The 19,088-nt window shown below is 34.8% G+C and overlaps 1 protein-coding gene across 1 annotated transcript in view; it reads left to right on the top strand.

The window, feature by feature from the left end:
* LOC107566221 (PHD finger protein 14-like) overlaps positions 1 to 19,088 on the top strand; it is a gene marked incomplete at its 5' end in the record, with an annotated part of 70,341 nt that overhangs the window by 37,661 nt on the left and 13,592 nt on the right. Inside the window, one exon of the mRNA XM_016251598.1 lies at positions 13,045 to 13,162. Coding sequence (XP_016107084.1) covers positions 13,045 to 13,162 — 118 coding nt within the window. The remainder of the gene's footprint in view (positions 1 to 13,044; positions 13,163 to 19,088) is intronic.

The following is a 19,088-nucleotide window of genomic DNA, read 5'->3' as shown; positions in this document are numbered from 1 at the left end:
GGCGCAGGTGTCGCGCATTCGCAATTACTCCACCGGCCTCGCTCCGTTCCCACGGCTCTCGGCCCCGCCCCTCTCGTCACACACTAATTCTTATGTTAAAACTTTTATATTATTTGAGCTATAAAACTGTTCTCATTTTTTTCAGTTGTTTTATTGTTACTGTTATGGAAACCTATATAACTTTACACAGAAAAGATTAGTTAAGCATTTTTACACTCTAAAATCATGTTAACGTGTATTGTTTACATCTTTATGGCTATACTATTGAAACTGTAAGTATTTTAATTAGTGCTGTCAAATGATTAATCGCGATTAATCGCATCCAAAATAAAAGTTTTTGTTTACATAATGTGTATACTGTGTATATTTATTATGTATATATAAATACACACACATACAGTATATATTTTGAAAATATTTCCATGCATATATTTATATTAATATAATTGATATTACATATAAATATTTTAAATGTATAAACATAAAATTTTTCTTAAATATATACATGCATGTGTGTGTATTTATATATACATAATAAATATACACAGTACACACACATATATTATGTAAACAAAAACTTTTATTTTGGATGTGATTAATCACGATTAATCGTTTGACAGCACTAATTTTAATGTTTACAAATAGTCTCTTTTCATATCCATTGCAAGTGCCTCACTGTATCCTGGATTTTGGAGAAAAAGAGACAAATGGAAATGACTTTTTGTGGTAATCAACATCATACCACATGTGCTGTTGAGCTTAACTTGCACCAAACCTGGAATGTTTCTTTTAACCTTAACCAACATCATTCAAACCACCAAACTGACCCTCGATCAGCTGTTAGAGGCAATCTGTGCAAAAGTTGACACATCATGGCCCCCTGCTGTCTAATCAGAGAAACACACTGCGTCCCTCAGGTGGCTGGTGCTGCTCGAAGTTAGCATCCCCGACGGACGTCCTGGCTTTGAGTACCAGACTAAATGAATGAGTGAGTCGTGTGGTAATGAGATAATAAAGAGGAGTTACTTTGTCAGTGCATCGGCCGGCCGCTGTGGCTTCAGCCATAAGCCCATTCATTGCCTCTCCTCCTTGTAAAACAAAGGCCTCTTAATAATACCATTCCCACCTCAACAGTAAATCAAAAAGGAGGAGGCTCACAAAGGCTGATAATCTGCTCCCTCAATAGAAGGGATTCACAAAAAGCCACGGGGGCACTTTGTCATGGCCGGCAGTCAATGGCCGAGTGTCTTGTGCCACATTGATCCCTGTCACGTGGTGGCTCCCCAAGTAATTGCGCTGGACCCAAGTGATAAATTTGCTGCATTTGTACCATTCATATGGGTGAGAGCAGCGGGCCCAAGAACTAAAGAGTTGTGGTGCGAGTCTTGTGTATAACACTTTGGATCCGAGTAAATCCAAGAAATAGCCAATTTATCGCTCTATCAAAATAATAATATGCAATCTTCTGGTCTGTATACAGACAAGACAAAGTAACCGTTCAGACGTCTTGAGGTTTACTTGGTGTTTTGGTGCGCAAGCATCTGTAGCTACTATTAAACACCGCTATTGTTCAAGAGATTTGCGTTTCTGCCACCCAAGCGTTTTTGTGGGGTCACTGTGGAAATTGCTCTCGCTCGCAGGAAGTTAATCCACAAAAGGGCCAGTCAGAATTACCATGCAGATTAATCCCTTAACATAAAACCTTTAATTACAATGTTCAAACATTTAGGAAGTAATCCTGTCTTTTTTTATATTAAATTAGTGTTTTAGCTGTAGCTTATCAGGAGTAGTGCAACGATTCTTGTTTGTTGTCTTGTTTTGTACTTTGTTTATTTCAACTAGTTCTAGATGTCCTCGAATGACATTTTGTTAGATCCTGAAGGTGTATGAAGGCGAGTATTACTAGGCTTCATACTTGTGAACAAACCCCTAAGATCCAGCATCATTTGTGTGGACATGATATCTGAAATCATGCCGCTTGTTATGGAGGGTGTGCTATTACTTTTCTATGCAATCAGACTTCCAACTTTTCCCTAGAGTATGATGAAATTGGCAAAAAAATAAAAAGATCCTATAGAGACTGATGGAATGACCTGAGCCATATCTAGGGACCAGAATATCAGACTCAGACCGTTCAAAAAATATTTAATGATTTAAAAACATTTTTTAAAGACATATCTTACGCTCACATAGGAGCTGCATTTATTTGATCAAAAATACAGTAAAACAGTAATATTGTGAAATATTGCTAAAATAACTTTCATTTGAATACATTTTAAATGTATTAATTTTTTTTATGTAATTCAATCCTAATCCCTCACATGAGGGATCTTTCAGAAATCATACTTTACCATCACTTTTGATCAGTTTAATGCATTCTTCTTGCTGAATATAGGTGTTAATTTCTTTAAATAAATAAATATATAACACAATAATAATGTAGTTTAGGGACGCCGCCCGAATGTTCACGCGAAGAAAGAAGGCGCAACTTTGATTCTCACTGTAGTAGTGTTGCCGCCGCCACCGCCGCTTGAGGTATTCGGCCAATCACAATGCACTGGATAGCTGACCAATCAGAGCACACCTCGCTTTTCAGACCGATGAGCTTTGTAAAAATCGACGCATTTCAGAAACGCGGGGCATAGAGGAGAAACCTTGTTTTTTTAACCTTAAACCGCATAAACACATTGCATTACACCAAATACACAAAATAATGTTCTTTTTAGCAATGTCATATGACCCCTTTAAAAAAAAGACCAATAAGAAAAAAATCTTACTGACACCAAAATTTTGAATAGTATTATATATACTGTTTTTAAAAATCCACAATGGCTTCCAGTGAAACCTGCTTCATTTACTTCAGTCCCGTTAACTTCTACAAATTAGTGTAAATTTGTTAGTTTATTTTCTCAAATAATAAATAGCAACAGCTATTCTGTTTTAGACTTGTTATATGTTAAACAATTTCTATTTTATTCTGCTTTTATTCCGTCTTTTGCTGAATGTCTGTAGTTCAGGACTGATCACTTTGTTCTGATCCTCTCAAACAAGGCCACATTATCATTTAATGAGAACAGATATAAATCTCCAGAGTGATTTTTCTGTTGTGCCCCTTTGCTATCTCTTCTCGAAATTTCCAATCGGGCCTAAATGTTCCAAGAATTATTCTGATGTTGGCGATTGCCCGTGTCTCTTTAAAATGCAAGATGATTGCAGTAATAACGATCCGTAAAACTGCAGCCAGGAGCCAATTTAACTTAAATACAGCCGCTTTGCTTTATCCAGGGAGATTTAGGATCATACATTACGCTATTAAAACATGCTTTGATTAAACGGAGTTGTCATGCGTTATCTCTCCAATCAGCGGGTTATTCAGACGAAGGCCCCTGCCCTGAACCTGGCTGACCGGATCAGCCTTTAAAAGGAGCGTCGGGCTGAAATAGAGTTCTAAGTTGTAGGATGAGAAGAGATCAAGCAACAGAGCCACCGGGCTTTCACCCTGCACAGAGAAACCAGCGAGACGACGGGGGGAGGGAGGCTGAGTGTGCCAGGGGGTCTCTAAGAACTCCTCTTAGAGATTAAACAGTAGATGAAAGAGGATACGCATCGCTAGCCGAGAGCAACATGTGTCACAGACAAAAGCAATCAATCATGTTTTCCCCCTCACCTCACATCCCAATAAGATTACATCAATCAATAGACTCTCTTATGAGTGATTGGATTCCGTCCGAGATCGGAGGAGAGAGTTGGAAGGGAGGAGAGAAACGAGCAGCTCAATTTTCCCAATGATTAAAGCGGACCCAAATTGCTTTGATAACATCAAGGACTTTGTGACGGGGTCCAGAAGGGCAGTGTGTGGAGCAGATAGAAGTTGGCACCTGCATGTTGTGGGAACGAGGATGACGTGTCACCTCACGGCACAGCAACTCTTCAGAAACTTCTCACATATGCTGGTGGAGCGGTGCTTTGTTCTAAGTAGAGAACAAGTCTTTCTTTCAGAAGTGCAATGTAGAGTTTGATCACTTCCCTATTGGAGAAGAATGATGCTGGCTTTCTATTATGAGAGAATATCAACTCAGTTCTTACAAATCAGTGATTCTCAACTGGCTTTGCTGCAGATTTTATATTGAACATCAAGTGGCAAACCAACACAGTACTGCTTTTGTTTGTTATATAAAGTAAGCAATAGCTTCTTTATAATCAGACATTGAAATGTATTAACGTTACTATGAACTGCATAGACCCAACAATTTGTCAAATTATTAACATGAGGTTGAACTGGACATATAGTACACTACCGTTTAAAAGTTTGGGTCTGTATTTATTAATTTTTTTTGTTATGTTCTTTAAAGTTGCTAATGCACGCAAAGGCTGAATTTGTTTGAGCAGAAACAGTGAAAACAGTAACATTGTAGAAAATTATTAAAATGTATTATAACTGTTTTTATGTAATATAGTTTAAAATGCAATTTATTTATGTGATGTCAAAACTGATGTTTCACCGATCTTCAGAAATCATGCTAATATGGTGATTTCCTGCCTTAAACGTTATTTTTTATTTTTTTTATCAACGTTGAAAACAGTTGTGCTGCTTAATATTTTATGGAAACCAGGATTCATTTTTTTGTGGATTCTTTTATGAATAGGAAGTTCAAAAGAACTGTATTTATTTGAAATATATATTTTTTGAATGTTAAAAAGTCTTTACATTCAGACATTCAAGTCTTTATTCTGTCAGTTTGATCGTTTTTATGCATCCTTTCAGAATAGAAGTATTAATAGTAGTGTGCATGTAATATATATTTTATAATCATTTCTTTATTTTTAAATAATTTTATGGGAATGAATTTCCTATAAAAAGCCTATAAACTTTGCTATCTTAACTGTACATGATTAGTTGCATTTTATTATTTCCATTTTTGTGTTGTTGTGCCTGTTCTTGATACATCAGAAGAAAACTGCAATTGATTTTCAGGTTACAACCCTTGAGTTGAAACCCACTATCAAACAGTTTCCCACTGGAACAAGATGTCATCACAAAATGTAGCAATTCCGCATGCACTGAAACCAAAACACAAAAAAAGTGATATTATATAGTATTTAAATAAAGTAGATTTGTTCTCAGTAAAAAACTTACTATTTTATTTCTTTATTCTGCTGCACTGAAAGAGAAATTAAAAGTATATGTGTTCATTTTGAAAGGTTACTTCCTATTGAACCGCCTATGATGATTGGCCATTGTCAATTTGAATTCCAATTAAGCAAAATCATCGGCCCATCTGTCTGCTTGGGTTTGCATCACTGAGTAGTGTTTTAATTCAAAGATGTTAAACCGTGATACACAACAAATGCTACAAAAGGTTCATTAAGGCAAAGTAATTAAAGAAGTAAATGGCGAATCGGGGCGCACTCCGCTAATAAAACGCAAGCCTCCTGTGGCTGCCACAGGTCCTAAACTTTCCCCCCCGCAGGAAGCCAGAGGAGTCTCTCACTCTTTCTTTATTTGCCTGAGCGAGGGATTCATATGAAATCAATCGGCAACTGTGTGCAACAATAGCCGCGTGCTCATTAGAGCAGCACACACGCACTCCTGGGCATTTGTCTTCTTTTCACGAGGAAGCCTGGAGGTGATTTAAATTCCCCTTTCCTGTGTAGATATGCCTGCTCAGCCCCTCTATATGTGTGTGTGTGTGTCAGTGTTAATTTCGTCAACGAAGACGACAACGAAAAATATTCATTAACGAACATTTTTTCTGTGACTAAGACGAGACATTGACAGCTAAAACTAATATCTGGTTATAAAAACTATGACGAAATTTATGCCACATCTTCGTTAACAAGACGAGACGGGACTATAATGTTATTTGAGGACTACTGTCTTGTCCTTCAAAATGTGCGTCCCTGTCATTGGATTGCAATCGGATAAGGGGCCTTTGTATATTTAGTCTCAGTATGGCAGCCGCAGTGGACGGATAGGCTACCAAAATGTGAACTAGCGATCTGAAACAATGGCCTCAGCACCTGAAGGGTTTGGGATAAGGTGACCAGACGTTCCGTTTTTCCCGGGAGTCACAATTCGTTGTCGATTAACTTAAAGTTAGTAAAGGTGGGATAGGCGGAATCGTGCTGATGGAAGTGCTCTCTCTCGTACATGCTCCACTTCTTCAGTTCTCGTATACAGTGCGCGATCAGTTCTCAGTGCTCAAATACACACACAGCCGTCCAAATGTCTATCGTGTAGAGTATCTCACATAAATACAGTCGGTTATGGATTAAGTGAACGTAAACAGGTGGGTGAAAACTGAACGTGTGTCAGTATTAAATGCATGCCTTCTGTCTTAAAGGGACAGCGTTCCTAATTAAGTACCTATCCGTGTCATTAATATTAACCAACAAAAGATGTTAAATAAATATGTTAAGTAAACCTACTGTATCTGAAAAAATAGTTTAATTTGTATCTCTTTCATATTTGTCTTATTCTGCTTCTTTTTCAAAAATTATAATTTATATATATTATATATGAACAACTATAATTTTTATAAGTTTTCACTTTTCACTACTGTTAAAGGGATAGTTCACCCAAAAATTAAAATTGTCATCATTTATTCAAGTTTTTCCAAAATCTATCCTTGATTCAAATTTCTCATAAGCTTAACTGATTTGGTCTAAAGAGTGAATAATTAATGTCTATTTTTAATGTTCCCGGGAGTCACAATTCGTTGTCGATTAACTTAAAGTTAGTAAAGGTGGGATAGGCGGAATCGTGCTGATGGAAGTGCTCTCTCTCGTACATGCTCCACTTCTTCAGTTCTCGTATACAGTGCGCGATCAGTTCTCAGTGCTCAAATACACACACAGCCGTCCAAATGTCTATCGTGTAGAGTATCTCACATAAATACAGTCGGTTATGGATTAAGTGAACGTAAACAGGTGGGTGAAAACTGAACGTGTGTCAGTATTAAATGCATGCCTTCTGTCTTAAAGGGACAGCGTTCCTAATTAAGTACCTATCCGTGTCATTAATATTAACCAACAAAAGATGTTAAATAAATATGTTAAGTAAACCTACTGTATCTGAAAAAATAGTTTAATTTGTATCTCTTTCATATTTGTCTTATTCTGCTTCTTTTTCAAAAATTATAATTTATATATATTATATATGAACAACTATAATTTTTATAAGTTTTCACTTTTCACTACTGTTAAAGGGATAGTTCACCCAAAAATTAAAATTGTCATCATTTATTCAAGTTTTTCCAAAATCTATCCTTGATTCAAATTTCTCATAAGCTTAACTGATTTGGTCTAAAGAGTGAATAATTAATGTCTATTTTTAATGTCTACATATAAAATAGCTACCAAAATAAATATTGGTAACTGCAGTTTGACTAAAAATAATGACTAAAAGTTGACAAAAATGAAATGACTTTTCGTCGACTAAAACTATGAAAGACTCAAATTACTAAAATGTGACTAAGACTATTAAGCATTTTTTGTCTCAAGATAAAGACTAAGACTAAATAAAAAATGGCTGTCAAAATTAACACTGTTGTGTGTGTGTGTGTGTGTGTGTGTGTGATCTCTTTCATATTTGTCTTATTCTGCTTCTTTTTCAAAAATTATAATTTATATATATTATATATGAACAACTATAATTTTTATAAGTTTTCACTTTTCACTACTGTTAAAGGGATAGTTCACCCAAAAATTAAAATTGTCATCATTTATTCAAGTTTTTCCAAAATCTATCCTTGATTCAAATTTCTCATAAGCTTAACTGATTCTAAAGAGAGAATGAATAATTAATGTCTATTTTTAATGTCTACATATAAAATAGCTACCAAAATAAATATTGGTAACTGCAGTTTGACTAAAAATAATGACTAAAAGTTGACAAAAATGAAATGACTTTTCGTCGACTAAAACTATGAAAGACTCAAATTACTAAAATGTGACTAAGACTATTAAGCATTTTTTGTCTCAAGATAAAGACTAAGACTAAATAAAAAATGGCTGTCAAAATTAACACTGTGTTTTGTGTGTGTGTGTGTGTGTGTGTGTGTGTGTGTGTGTGTGTGTGTGTGTGTGTGTGTGTGTGTGTGTGTGTGAGCGCGCCGCTGTGTGTGTTTGTACTGGTACCCTGTCCTCACATCTGTTCAGACAAAAGTAATTGTAGTTGTCATCTTGCTTTGTGATTTCATTGTCTGTCTCACGTTTGTTTTTTCACCTTATAATATTGCAGTAAATTGGACTTTGGGGATAATTCTTACTTGTTTTGCTTTAATGATTTTCTTTAAAGAATTATTCTGGGTTCAATACAAGTTAAGCATAATGTGCAGCATTTGTGGCATACAGTTTATTAGCACTAAAATTAATTTCCACTTGACCCTCCTTTGCTTTAAAAAAAAAATCTGGGTTACAAGACACTTAAAATGGAAGTGAATGGGACCAATCCAAAAGAAATACTCAATAGTGCAGCCACAATATGAAAACAGTACACTTATAACCTGTTCTGTATTATGTAAACAGATTAATTGGGAGAACTTGCACAATTGGTGGCTGACTAAATATTTTTTCCCATATATATATATATATATATATATATATATATATTAGTTTAAAAATATAATAAAAATAAAAATGTATAATGATGGATGAGTCAAAATGACGGTGGCAATCAACATTATGCCAATAATACATATTTTCAACCTAAATATACCTTTAGTAGGTAGAAAAATGCTTTACTTGATCTTGATTAGAATATATCATTAGATAAAAATATTAGCAATACTACGCTTAAAACCCAAATGCTTCATACAGTCTCATGTGAGACCAGTTCATGTTAGCTGTCTGGCTCATTTAACAGCTCTTTTATGGACAAAATAATAAAACAGAAGTGCATTTGTTCTCGTTAACTATTCCACTAACGAGTGAAAGGCAGCCGTTATTGCAAGGTATAATGGGATATGAGCAAAATTCTGGGAATCTTTCCGTAGGAGGATTTTTTCCCCCCCTTTACCCACTCTCTCTCTTCAGAGGAGGATCATGTAATGGAGGCAGCTTCGTGTTGACAGTTTGTCGCCGAGGGCAAGCCATTTTCTCATTGCTCTGTCACAATAAATATATGGATTAGAAACAGGAAGAAACCGAGCATTCTGAGGCACAAGCAGTATGCACCGTTTACGTGAGCTTGTGAATCGACTGCTGCTATGTTGGGTAAAGAGATGAGGTTTGTGTTTGTTGAGGGAAATTAACACGTTTTATATTTTTCTCATGTAACAGAATAAGATGTATATTGTCAGTATGATTTGCTTTAATCATGCACAACTATACATGCAATTGGCATTTAACAGAGAAGTATTTTGTGTTTTTAGCGTTATATTTTTAGTAACACTTTAGTATAGGGACTAATTCTCGCTATTAACTAGTTGTTTATTAGCATGCCTATTATTAACATATTGGCTGTTTATTAGTATTTATAAAGCATATTTTCTGCATAACCATAGTCTACATCACTAATACCTAAACTTAACAACTACCTTACTAACTATTAATAAGCAGCAAATTAGGAGTTTATTGAGGTAAAAGTTGTAGTTAATGGTTTGTTAATAGCGAGACTTGGACCTTAAAATAAAGTGTGCCACCATTTTTTCCCCCCAGTTTCCACTAATGATGTTAGTCAAGGTTTTTTGCTTATTATTTGAATTAACTAATTCGTTTTTGATATTGTCACTTTTATCAGGATAGGCTAAGTTGTAATGTAAATTTAACTAGCTGAATAATGATTAGGTATTGATATGTACATTTGGTCAACTATATATTAATTTTGCTAATGGTTGTCAAGAAAAACCTGGATTAGCCCCATAAATTAGATAAAACTTAAATCAAATAGCTGGAATTAGGCTGCATTTATTTGAACATAAACCTAATGAAAACAGTAATATTGTGAAATAATATTTCAATTTTAATAACTTCTTTCTTTTTAAATATATTTTAAAATGTATTTTATTCCTGTAATTGTAAAGCTGAATTTTCAGCATCATTACTCCAGTGTCATATGATCCTTCAGAAATCATTCCAATATGCTAATTTGGTGCTTAAGAAACATTTCTTATCGTTATCAATGTTGAAAACAGTTGTGCTGCTTAATATTTTTGTGAAGGTTTTTTTTTTTGAATAAGTTCAAAAGAACACTTTTTTTCAAAGTATTAATGTCCTTATTTTAAAAAATAAAATAAATAAATAAAATCTTACAGACCCCAAATTTTGAACAGTGGTTATATATGGCCAAAATCATGGCTATAGTAACAGAGTTTTTCTGCTGAACCTATAAAAATACCTTTTGCACTTCTAAGTAGTTAGACTTCTCTGTATACCTTATTGTGACACAATAAAACAGCTTGAACTGTAGTAAGTGAGTCAAACCGATAGGTTACGCTTACGTCTTAGGACGTTCCAGACTACAGTAGTTTTGATCCAGTGGGAATTTGTGAATGCGTTTGTCTTTGGCTGCCCTATAGCAGCTCTGCCAGGGTTGGCATGGTAACCACAGGTGAGATTCAGCTCATTCACTTTTGCAAAAACACCTTGAAGTGCTCCCTTAGGACTTGAGAAGTTTATTTGGTTGCTTGATCAGAAACGGTGTGAAATGTGCTGTGTGGATATGAGCAGCAGGAGTCATTGTTGGCTTTTTGATCTTCAATCAGACTCTAAATGGCAAGTAAACCTGTTGAACATCAATATGCACAAGTTTTTGGTGTTTCTGCCATCATATTTCCTTAATAAATGAGGCTTATAAAGCAGAAATCAAGAGTGCGTTTGACCTTTTTGCACTCTCTCAATGATATGCGGTACTAATGACCAGAAAACTATATTAATGTGATCGGGTTAGCCATTATATGCTGTATTATAGCCATTCGGTGTTGACAGAAGGTGTACATGTGACTTCGCCATGAGACTCTCTGCTCATTAGCACTGAGCCGCATCCCCGTCCAGTCCTTTAATTAGCATTTGAAGTCTGTGATGGGCCTGAGTTTGAAAAGGGCTTCCACGTCACCCAGCGTCGGGTTCGGTGACACCAAGAACAACCCTCGCTCGTTCACCTGGCAGAAAAAAAATATGGCATCTGTCCCTGTCTTTTTCTATCGCCTCATCCTGCGGGCTCGCTGATAAGACCGCTGCGCCCCTCGTCCCGTAATGGAGACGAGGATGGGGAATTGGCCTATTGACCTCCCCGGCTCTTATCGGCTTTATCTGATTTACATTGCCAAATCAGAATCTACTATATTGATTACAACATAATTAGTTAATTATGGACAGGAAGGAGAAGAGAGCATGGACTGCAGGGTGAAGGGCATGTGGGAAGATACACCTTATGAATGTTAAATGAGAGCTGAACTTCATGCACTGTGTGTTACAATAGTCTTATGAATGTAGATATAGTTAATATGTTTTGACAGCTGTCATTTTAGCATGTTAATTTATTGCAGTTAATTATTCAAAAAGTAATAAAGATGCGTTTATTTGTGCCCACGGACCTTGAATATAAAGTTGATTTGGAGAGTTTTTATAAACAAAAAAAAAACAAAAAACTTGTATTATAGTATATAGTTAATGTTAGTTTCTATAAATACTAATATGTAATTTTAACATTAAGTTGTGTAAATTTACATTGTGAATAATGTATTTGTATTATGTCAATTATTATGTATTATTATCATTGTGTAGTTTTGACTGCTTTTATTGTTCTCATTTGTAAGTCGCTTTGAATAAAAGCATCTGCTAAATGACTAAATGTAAATGTATTATGAACAAAAAATGAATTAGTAATGAAAAATAGTATATTTATAAATTAACAATGCAGCTTTTATTTAATCAAAAATACAGTAATATTGTACACAAACATTATTATTTTGAAATATTATTACAATTTAATATGACTATTTTCATTTGATTCAAATATATTTTAAAATTGAATTTATTCCTGTAATTGTAAAGCTGAATTTTCAGCACCATTACTCCAGTCTTCAGTGTCACATGATTCTTCAGAAATCATTTTAATATGCTGATTTGCTGCTCAAGAAACATTGCTGAAAACAGTTGTGCTGCTTAATATTTTCTTACATTTTTTTCTGGATTATTTGATGAATATAAAGTTCAAAAGAACAGCATTTATTTTAAATAGAAATCTTTTATAACATTATAAAAGTTATTTATATATTTACTGTCATGTTTGATCAATTGTTAGTGCAGACTAAAAGTGTTCATTTCTTTAAAAAAAAATATTGATGTTAATGTTAAAATGTTACAAAAAATCCCTATCATGAAACTTACAAAAGTCAGCAAATAATAGATAAATAAATAAATAAACATTACTTTTGTATCACTTTGTTACCAAATGTTTCTAACACTGGAGCAAGTTGAACCTCTTAAGATACTGATCCTCAGATATGTATTTGATTATTTGTCAATAATTTGATTATTCACTGTATCATGTAATGACATGTTTTCTGAAACTAATGTGGAATGGTCCTGTATTCTTCTGAGGATGTTGCATTTTGTTTTGACTAACAATATTCAGTACAGCACTGAACGGCTGCAGAATAGCATAATAATCGAAGCAAGATGGAGGTCTTTTACGGTTTATGTAAAATTGGATAGCAGGAGTGGTGGTTGAGCAGACCTATAACTAAGGACAGAATCTCAGTGTCTTTCTTGACACCTTGACTCTGGAATAAAAATCCTATAGAGATTTATCGACAGGATGAGCAGAAACTCATTTCGGCAGGACCAATCGAGCAGCGTGTTTTATGATGGCTGTACAAGGCCGTGTGAGAGGTTGTGTGCCAATGTGTTTTGAATCTATTAAGCATCTGTTACCTGACAGCAAATGGCTCTGTCTTCATCTATCATACCTGCCTGGTTAGGGCCATACTGGCCTCTTGGCAGGGTATAAGCAGAGTGCATGCGTGTGAGCGCGCGACGGCACTGCAGCTGCATTTTAATGTAATCTTGCTGCTAAAATGCTTCCTGTTTTCCTCATAGGTGTGATGAGTGTCAGCTCTGTTACCACTTTGGCTGTCTGGACCCTCCCCTGAAGAAGTCGCCCAAACAAACCGGCTATGGATGGATCTGTCAGGAATGTGACACCTCTTCATCAAAGGTGAGAGTCAACAAGAATCCCCCTCTACCCGCTTCAGTCGTATCCTTACATTCTCCTGGATTCCAGCTGCATTATGGCACATGGATAGTGCTAAAAATGTATTAACACATTTTTGTTCTAATTAAAATGGACTCTTTCCTTGCTGGAAAGAACATCTTAAATCAGCCCATGGTTTGCTAATAAAATAATTATTAGTGCTGTCAAACGATTATCACACATACAGTATATATTTTTAAAATATTTACTTGTATTTACATGTTTATACTTATATTCATATAATTTATATTCTAAATAAATATATTTAATATATAGACATAACATATTTTTCTGAAATATATTCATGCATGTGTGTATTTATATATACATAATAAATATACACAGCACACATACATATATTATGCAAATTGTTTTATTTTGGATGTGATTAATCATTTGACAGCACTAATATATATATATATATATATATACATATATATATATATATATATATAAATGATAATTTAAGATGTCCTTGTTACAGTGTAGTTATACAAATAAATACTGATTAAATAATTAATTGACTGAATACATATTAATTAACAATATGTACTTATTTTAGGGTTACTTTATTGTAATTATGCATAATTTACTGTTAGAAAGAAAAATATTTACTGCATATCCTAAAAATACTCTAACCAGGCTTATCTGTTCCCTGGCTTTGTTAATTTCTTATAAAAGCTAAGCGGATGTTGTTTGAAGATGCAAAAGAGTGTGATAGCAGCAGTGGTGAAAGTCAGCTACTGTTTTAAATCCTTAAAACCTTCCTCCCCAAGCCCTAAAAACCTTGCACACATGTCAGAGGCTCCTCCCGTTCTTTTCCTAAAAGCCACGTTTAGCCGTGCTGTTGAGTTAGACCTTACCCGGCGTTGATTTGTTAATATTATTTTTGGAAATTGGCGAGTGCATTCACGTTTCCCCAAACATTTCATTTCTATTTCTCATTGAATTACGGTGCAATCAAAGGCAGTATGTGTCTTCTTGGAAACCTAATTAAGTTAATAAATGCATCTGCTTTTCAATTTATCTTTAAATGGACAGTCCTGCTAGCCAGACTCTAGCGGCAGGGAAAATGGGGGTTAATTGATGTTTGCAGAAGAGAAAGTAAAAGATGAAAAATGACGGTGGTCTGACTACATGGCAGAATGAGTAACATGAAATTATTCCTCAGGATTGAAATTAATAGGTTAAAGCAGAGAGCATGATGATAGAATGAGAAACGTAGACACTGCCAAATACTGTACTGTATATGTACATGAATCTTAGCCTGGAGATGCTAAGATGAATGGTAGTTCTATGCTAATAATGGTTATGATAATAATATGGTATATCTTCTAACCTACTTAGTTGTGATTTAAAGATCGAACCCCTCAGAGATATTAATATATACTCAAATTCTTCCAACACTATCAATTGTGTAGTTCAGTTGAATACTATATGAAAACAATTGTCGTATTTGTTTCTCTATTTTTACTTATTAAAAGTTTTTTTTTATTATTAAAATATTATCTAAAATATTTATAGAGATTATTGGGTTACACATTACTTGAAAGGGTGTGCATAAGACTGACATGACACCTTCATAATTCTGACATGACACCTACATAATCATGACATGACACATGTCATGAATATGAAGGTTTTTTATGCATGTTTATGACAACTGTCATTAAGTGTCATTCGCTCAGTTATGTAATTTTTAATGCAAAGATGACATTGTTTGAGATGTATTTGTTATGGGCTATGGTTAGGGGTAAGGGTAGGGGTAGGGTTAGGTCAAATAATGTCATATTTGCATTAAAAATGACATAATTGAGCGAAGGACACTTAATGACAGTTGTCATAAACATGCATAAAACCTCCTTCATATTCATGACATTTGTCATGTCATGATTATGAAGGTGTCATGTCAGTCTTATGCACACCCCTTCAAGTAAAGTGTTACCGATTATTGTTCACTGTGTTAGTGTTGTCTCTGCACATGGTATTATCGTGAGACCATTTCCAAAAACATGGTATTTCCATAGAAAATGTACAAAAATACAGTATTACCATGGTAAATGTACAAAAGCATGTTATTACTGTGAAATCATGTGCAAAAACATGGTATTACCATAAATGTACAAAAAAACATGATATTACTATAATACCATATCAATTAGCATTATAATTACAATTATCATAGAGTATTACAATTATAAATGTAGAAAATGCATAGTATTACTGGTGATTATGCAAAAATATGATGTTACTATGATACCATGTGAAAAAAACAAAACATGGTATTACCAAGATAAATGTACAAACATGTTATTACTCTGATAATATACAAAACATTGTATCTTAGTAAATGTACAAAAATATATATGGTATTACTATGATATCATAACCAAAGACATGGTGTTAAAATTATTATATTATATGATACCATATGCAAAAACATTGTATTACCAATATGGTAAATGTACAAAAGAATGGTGGTACTACGATAACATGCACAAACATGGTATTACCATAGTAAATGTGCAAAAAAACATGATAATATGATAGTACTTGGACATTTCAGTATGTGTTTTTTAAAAGTTGGTTAAAGTTTGTTCACATAGATTTCTTTCATCTGTTCAAAATTTGAGGATAAAATGAGATAAAGGAGCTCCCAGTCTGCTCACAGGAGCCCTTTGTTTCAAATACATGTAAAAGTGCCTAATGTCTCGCTCATAAAATCGACTGATAAAGAATTATGTTCTGGCAGTCGACCCCCTTTGTGTGTGCTGTGTATCTCTTGTAAATAGGCCTATTATAAGTCTAAGGCATTGAAGAAAAGCTGCAGATCGGTAACCTGCTGCTACAGAATGAGAGCTGTGCAGTTCAGAACAAAAGAGATGGAAGGAAGGCGAGTGGCGACAGAGAAAAGAGCTTTAGACAGTGGGAGGTGCACCAGGGCCACGGGGATTAAACAAGTCTTTGCCTTTAGAATGTGTTCAGTGACAGCCTGCCGTGAGACCAGCCGCTCCCCGGGGACTCGCAGAGACCAGACACAATCCTGTTTAATCACAGACACACACACACACACACACACACACACTCAGGAACACCAGGCCACACACCTCTCTCTCTCTCTCTCTCTCTCTCTCTCTCTGACACACACATGCTGTGCGTGGTTTTAGTGGGACCTGCTGTCTTATCTCACCCTCACTACCTGGTTTCTGCTGTCCTTTTTGGATTTTTCTTGCTCCTTCTAATACCGTCGTTTTATATCCTTTCTTCAACTAAATGGTAAAGGAACGATGACAGAACAAGAAACAGGAAAAGCTCTCCATCCTTTTTTCTTAGCTCTAGCAGCAGTTGGCTGCAAAGCAACATTTACACTGAGAATGCCTAATTCAGATCTTTTAAATGTGATCAGGCACTCTTTTCATATATTATATTGTTATATAATTATAATAGGATATATAAGTATATTCATATATTTTATATAATGTGATATGATTTAATACTGAGCAAAGGGTCTGAATACTTAGGACCATGTGATATTTCAGTTTTTCTTTTTTAATAAATCTGCAAAAATGTCAACAATTCTGTGTTTTTCTGTCAATATGGGGTGCTGTGTGTACATTAATGAGGAAAAAAATTAACTTAAATGATTTTAGCAAATGGCTGCAATATAACAAAGAGTGAAAAATTTAAGGGGGTCTGAATACTTTCCGTACCCACTGTACATATTAGTGCTGTCAAACGATTAATCGCGATTAATCGCATAAAAAAATAAAAGTTTTTGTTTACATAATATGTGTGTTTACTGTGTTTATTATGTATATATAAATACACATGCATGCATGTATACATTTCAGAAAAATGTATATCTTAAATATATTTATATGTAATATAAATGATATGAATATATATATATATATATATATATATATATATATAGTATATCAATGTTATTGGTCTCACTTTATTTTAAGGTCCAATTACCGCTATTAACAAACCATCAACCAATGCTTTTGCCTCAATAAACTCCTAATTTGCTGCTTATTAATAGTAAGGTAGTTGTTAAGTGTATGATTAGGGATGTAGAATATGGTCATGCAGAATATGTGCTTTATAAATACTAATAAAGAGCCAATATGTTAATAATAGGCATGCTAATAAGCAACTAGTTAATAGTGAGAACTGGTCCCTATACTGAAGTGTTACTGTGTTATTTTGATAGACTATTTTAGTTTTTATTTAGATTTAGATTTTCATTTTCATTTGATGCAGTTTTTAGCAATATGGTGTTTTTAATTAGTTTTTGTTTAGCAATACATCTATTTTTTATAAATTTTACTTTAATTACAGTTTTAATTATTGTAGTACTTCAACTTAAACTAAAGTGATTTTTTTAATTAACACACACACACACACTTTATTAATTTTATTAGTTTATTTAAAATTTCATTTAATGTTATTTATGACTTGGATTATTTGCCCAATGTTAACACAAATTCTGATTTGAATCAAAACTTTGCATTTAAGACTTTTTAAGACAAAGATTTGTGCCATATTTAGCTGTTGTGTGAAGGTACAGTAGCCTAATTGTCTTTTTTTGTGATATTTTATTATGAATCAATTTATTGTGAATATTTTTAGAGTTGAAGTAGACATTCAAATAAAGATCTTCAGGTTTTTCAGCTCTAGACATTTAAAAATCATTAACGTATTTGGTAGAACAATCATCGCACTGTAAATGTAGACACATCAGACCCTTGCAACACAAAGTCAGGGTAAAGGGTAGAAGTCTTTTGGCTGTGGCTGCCATTTGAAACATAATTGATTCCATTTTGAGAATCAAAGAGCACTCCAGAGATGAGCACTGCATTCAAGTACTTTAAGTTCTGTAATCTGCCACGCTGTGAACCTCTTTACCTGCGGTTGGTCAGAATGTTTTTTAAAATGCCATCTTAAAATGCAGCTAGCTTCATCTGTAATTCTCCTCCTCGGAAAGATTGTCGGGGTCGACATTAAAGGGGGAACGGTGCTTTGATTTTGCTGCAGCGAAATGAAGAAGTAGCGGTTCAGAAGTGTAGAACTGAAGAGGCGATTTTTTATCCCTTCTAGCCTTGACTTCTAGATTTGAGCAGGGAGCATTAGCGAGAGAGAGAGAGAGAGAGTCGAGAGGTTCGCACCTCGTGGAGCCATCTTCTTTTTCAGCCTCTCGATCAAAACACAGGGCCCGTTGACAGGCCCACTCCCACTGTAGACCCTAAACCCTAATGCATAGGGCCCAATCCATGGGTGTCGAGACTGTGTGGTTATCTGTCTCTCAGTGTGTTTATTTCACTCATTGCCTTTTTAAAGGTCACCATAAATGGGTTTTTGCCTCTAAGGTCTTGATTAATAAAAAATTTTGTTTAAGTTGTTTCTCGGCGGATGATTTGTCGCATCGAGACGTTTGTGTTATTAAATCACTTAATTGCGTTTGCCTTTTCCTCCCTCGCATAAACCGATTGTGAGAAAAAGCTAATTTTCATTAGTTTACGAGCACGAAGGCGAACAGGGCCGACGCTGGTATCAGTTCATACGTGGCCCGGCAATAAAGGCTTTATTAGTAAGAGTTGAGTTCATTACAAAGGCTGTGTATTTCCCTGCCTGCGCACGTCAGATAACCCCCCGGCCAACGAAGGCCACATCCCTCTGCTGTCACTTCGGAGCCCTGCCGAATTGATTCGGGTAATAAAATGACAGTCCTGCCACAATATATGGATGGCCTTTAGTTGGAGAGCCCGTTAGGTGGTGGAGAGGGGCTTGTTTGAGCTTTATTTACACCCGCGTGTCACCGCGGCTCACCCTCGTGATAAAACGTTTCAACAGATCTGTGGTGTGTTTGAAATGCCACAAGGCGCAC

The sequence above is a fragment of the Sinocyclocheilus grahami genome, unplaced genomic scaffold (genome assembly GCF_001515645.1).
Source record: "Sinocyclocheilus grahami isolate Dianchi unplaced genomic scaffold, SAMN03320097.WGS_v1.1 scaffold1060.1, whole genome shotgun sequence".
In the NCBI taxonomy this organism is placed as follows: Eukaryota; Metazoa; Chordata; class Actinopteri; order Cypriniformes; family Cyprinidae; genus Sinocyclocheilus; species Sinocyclocheilus grahami.
This window is presented reverse-complemented; position numbering and strand designations above follow the sequence as displayed.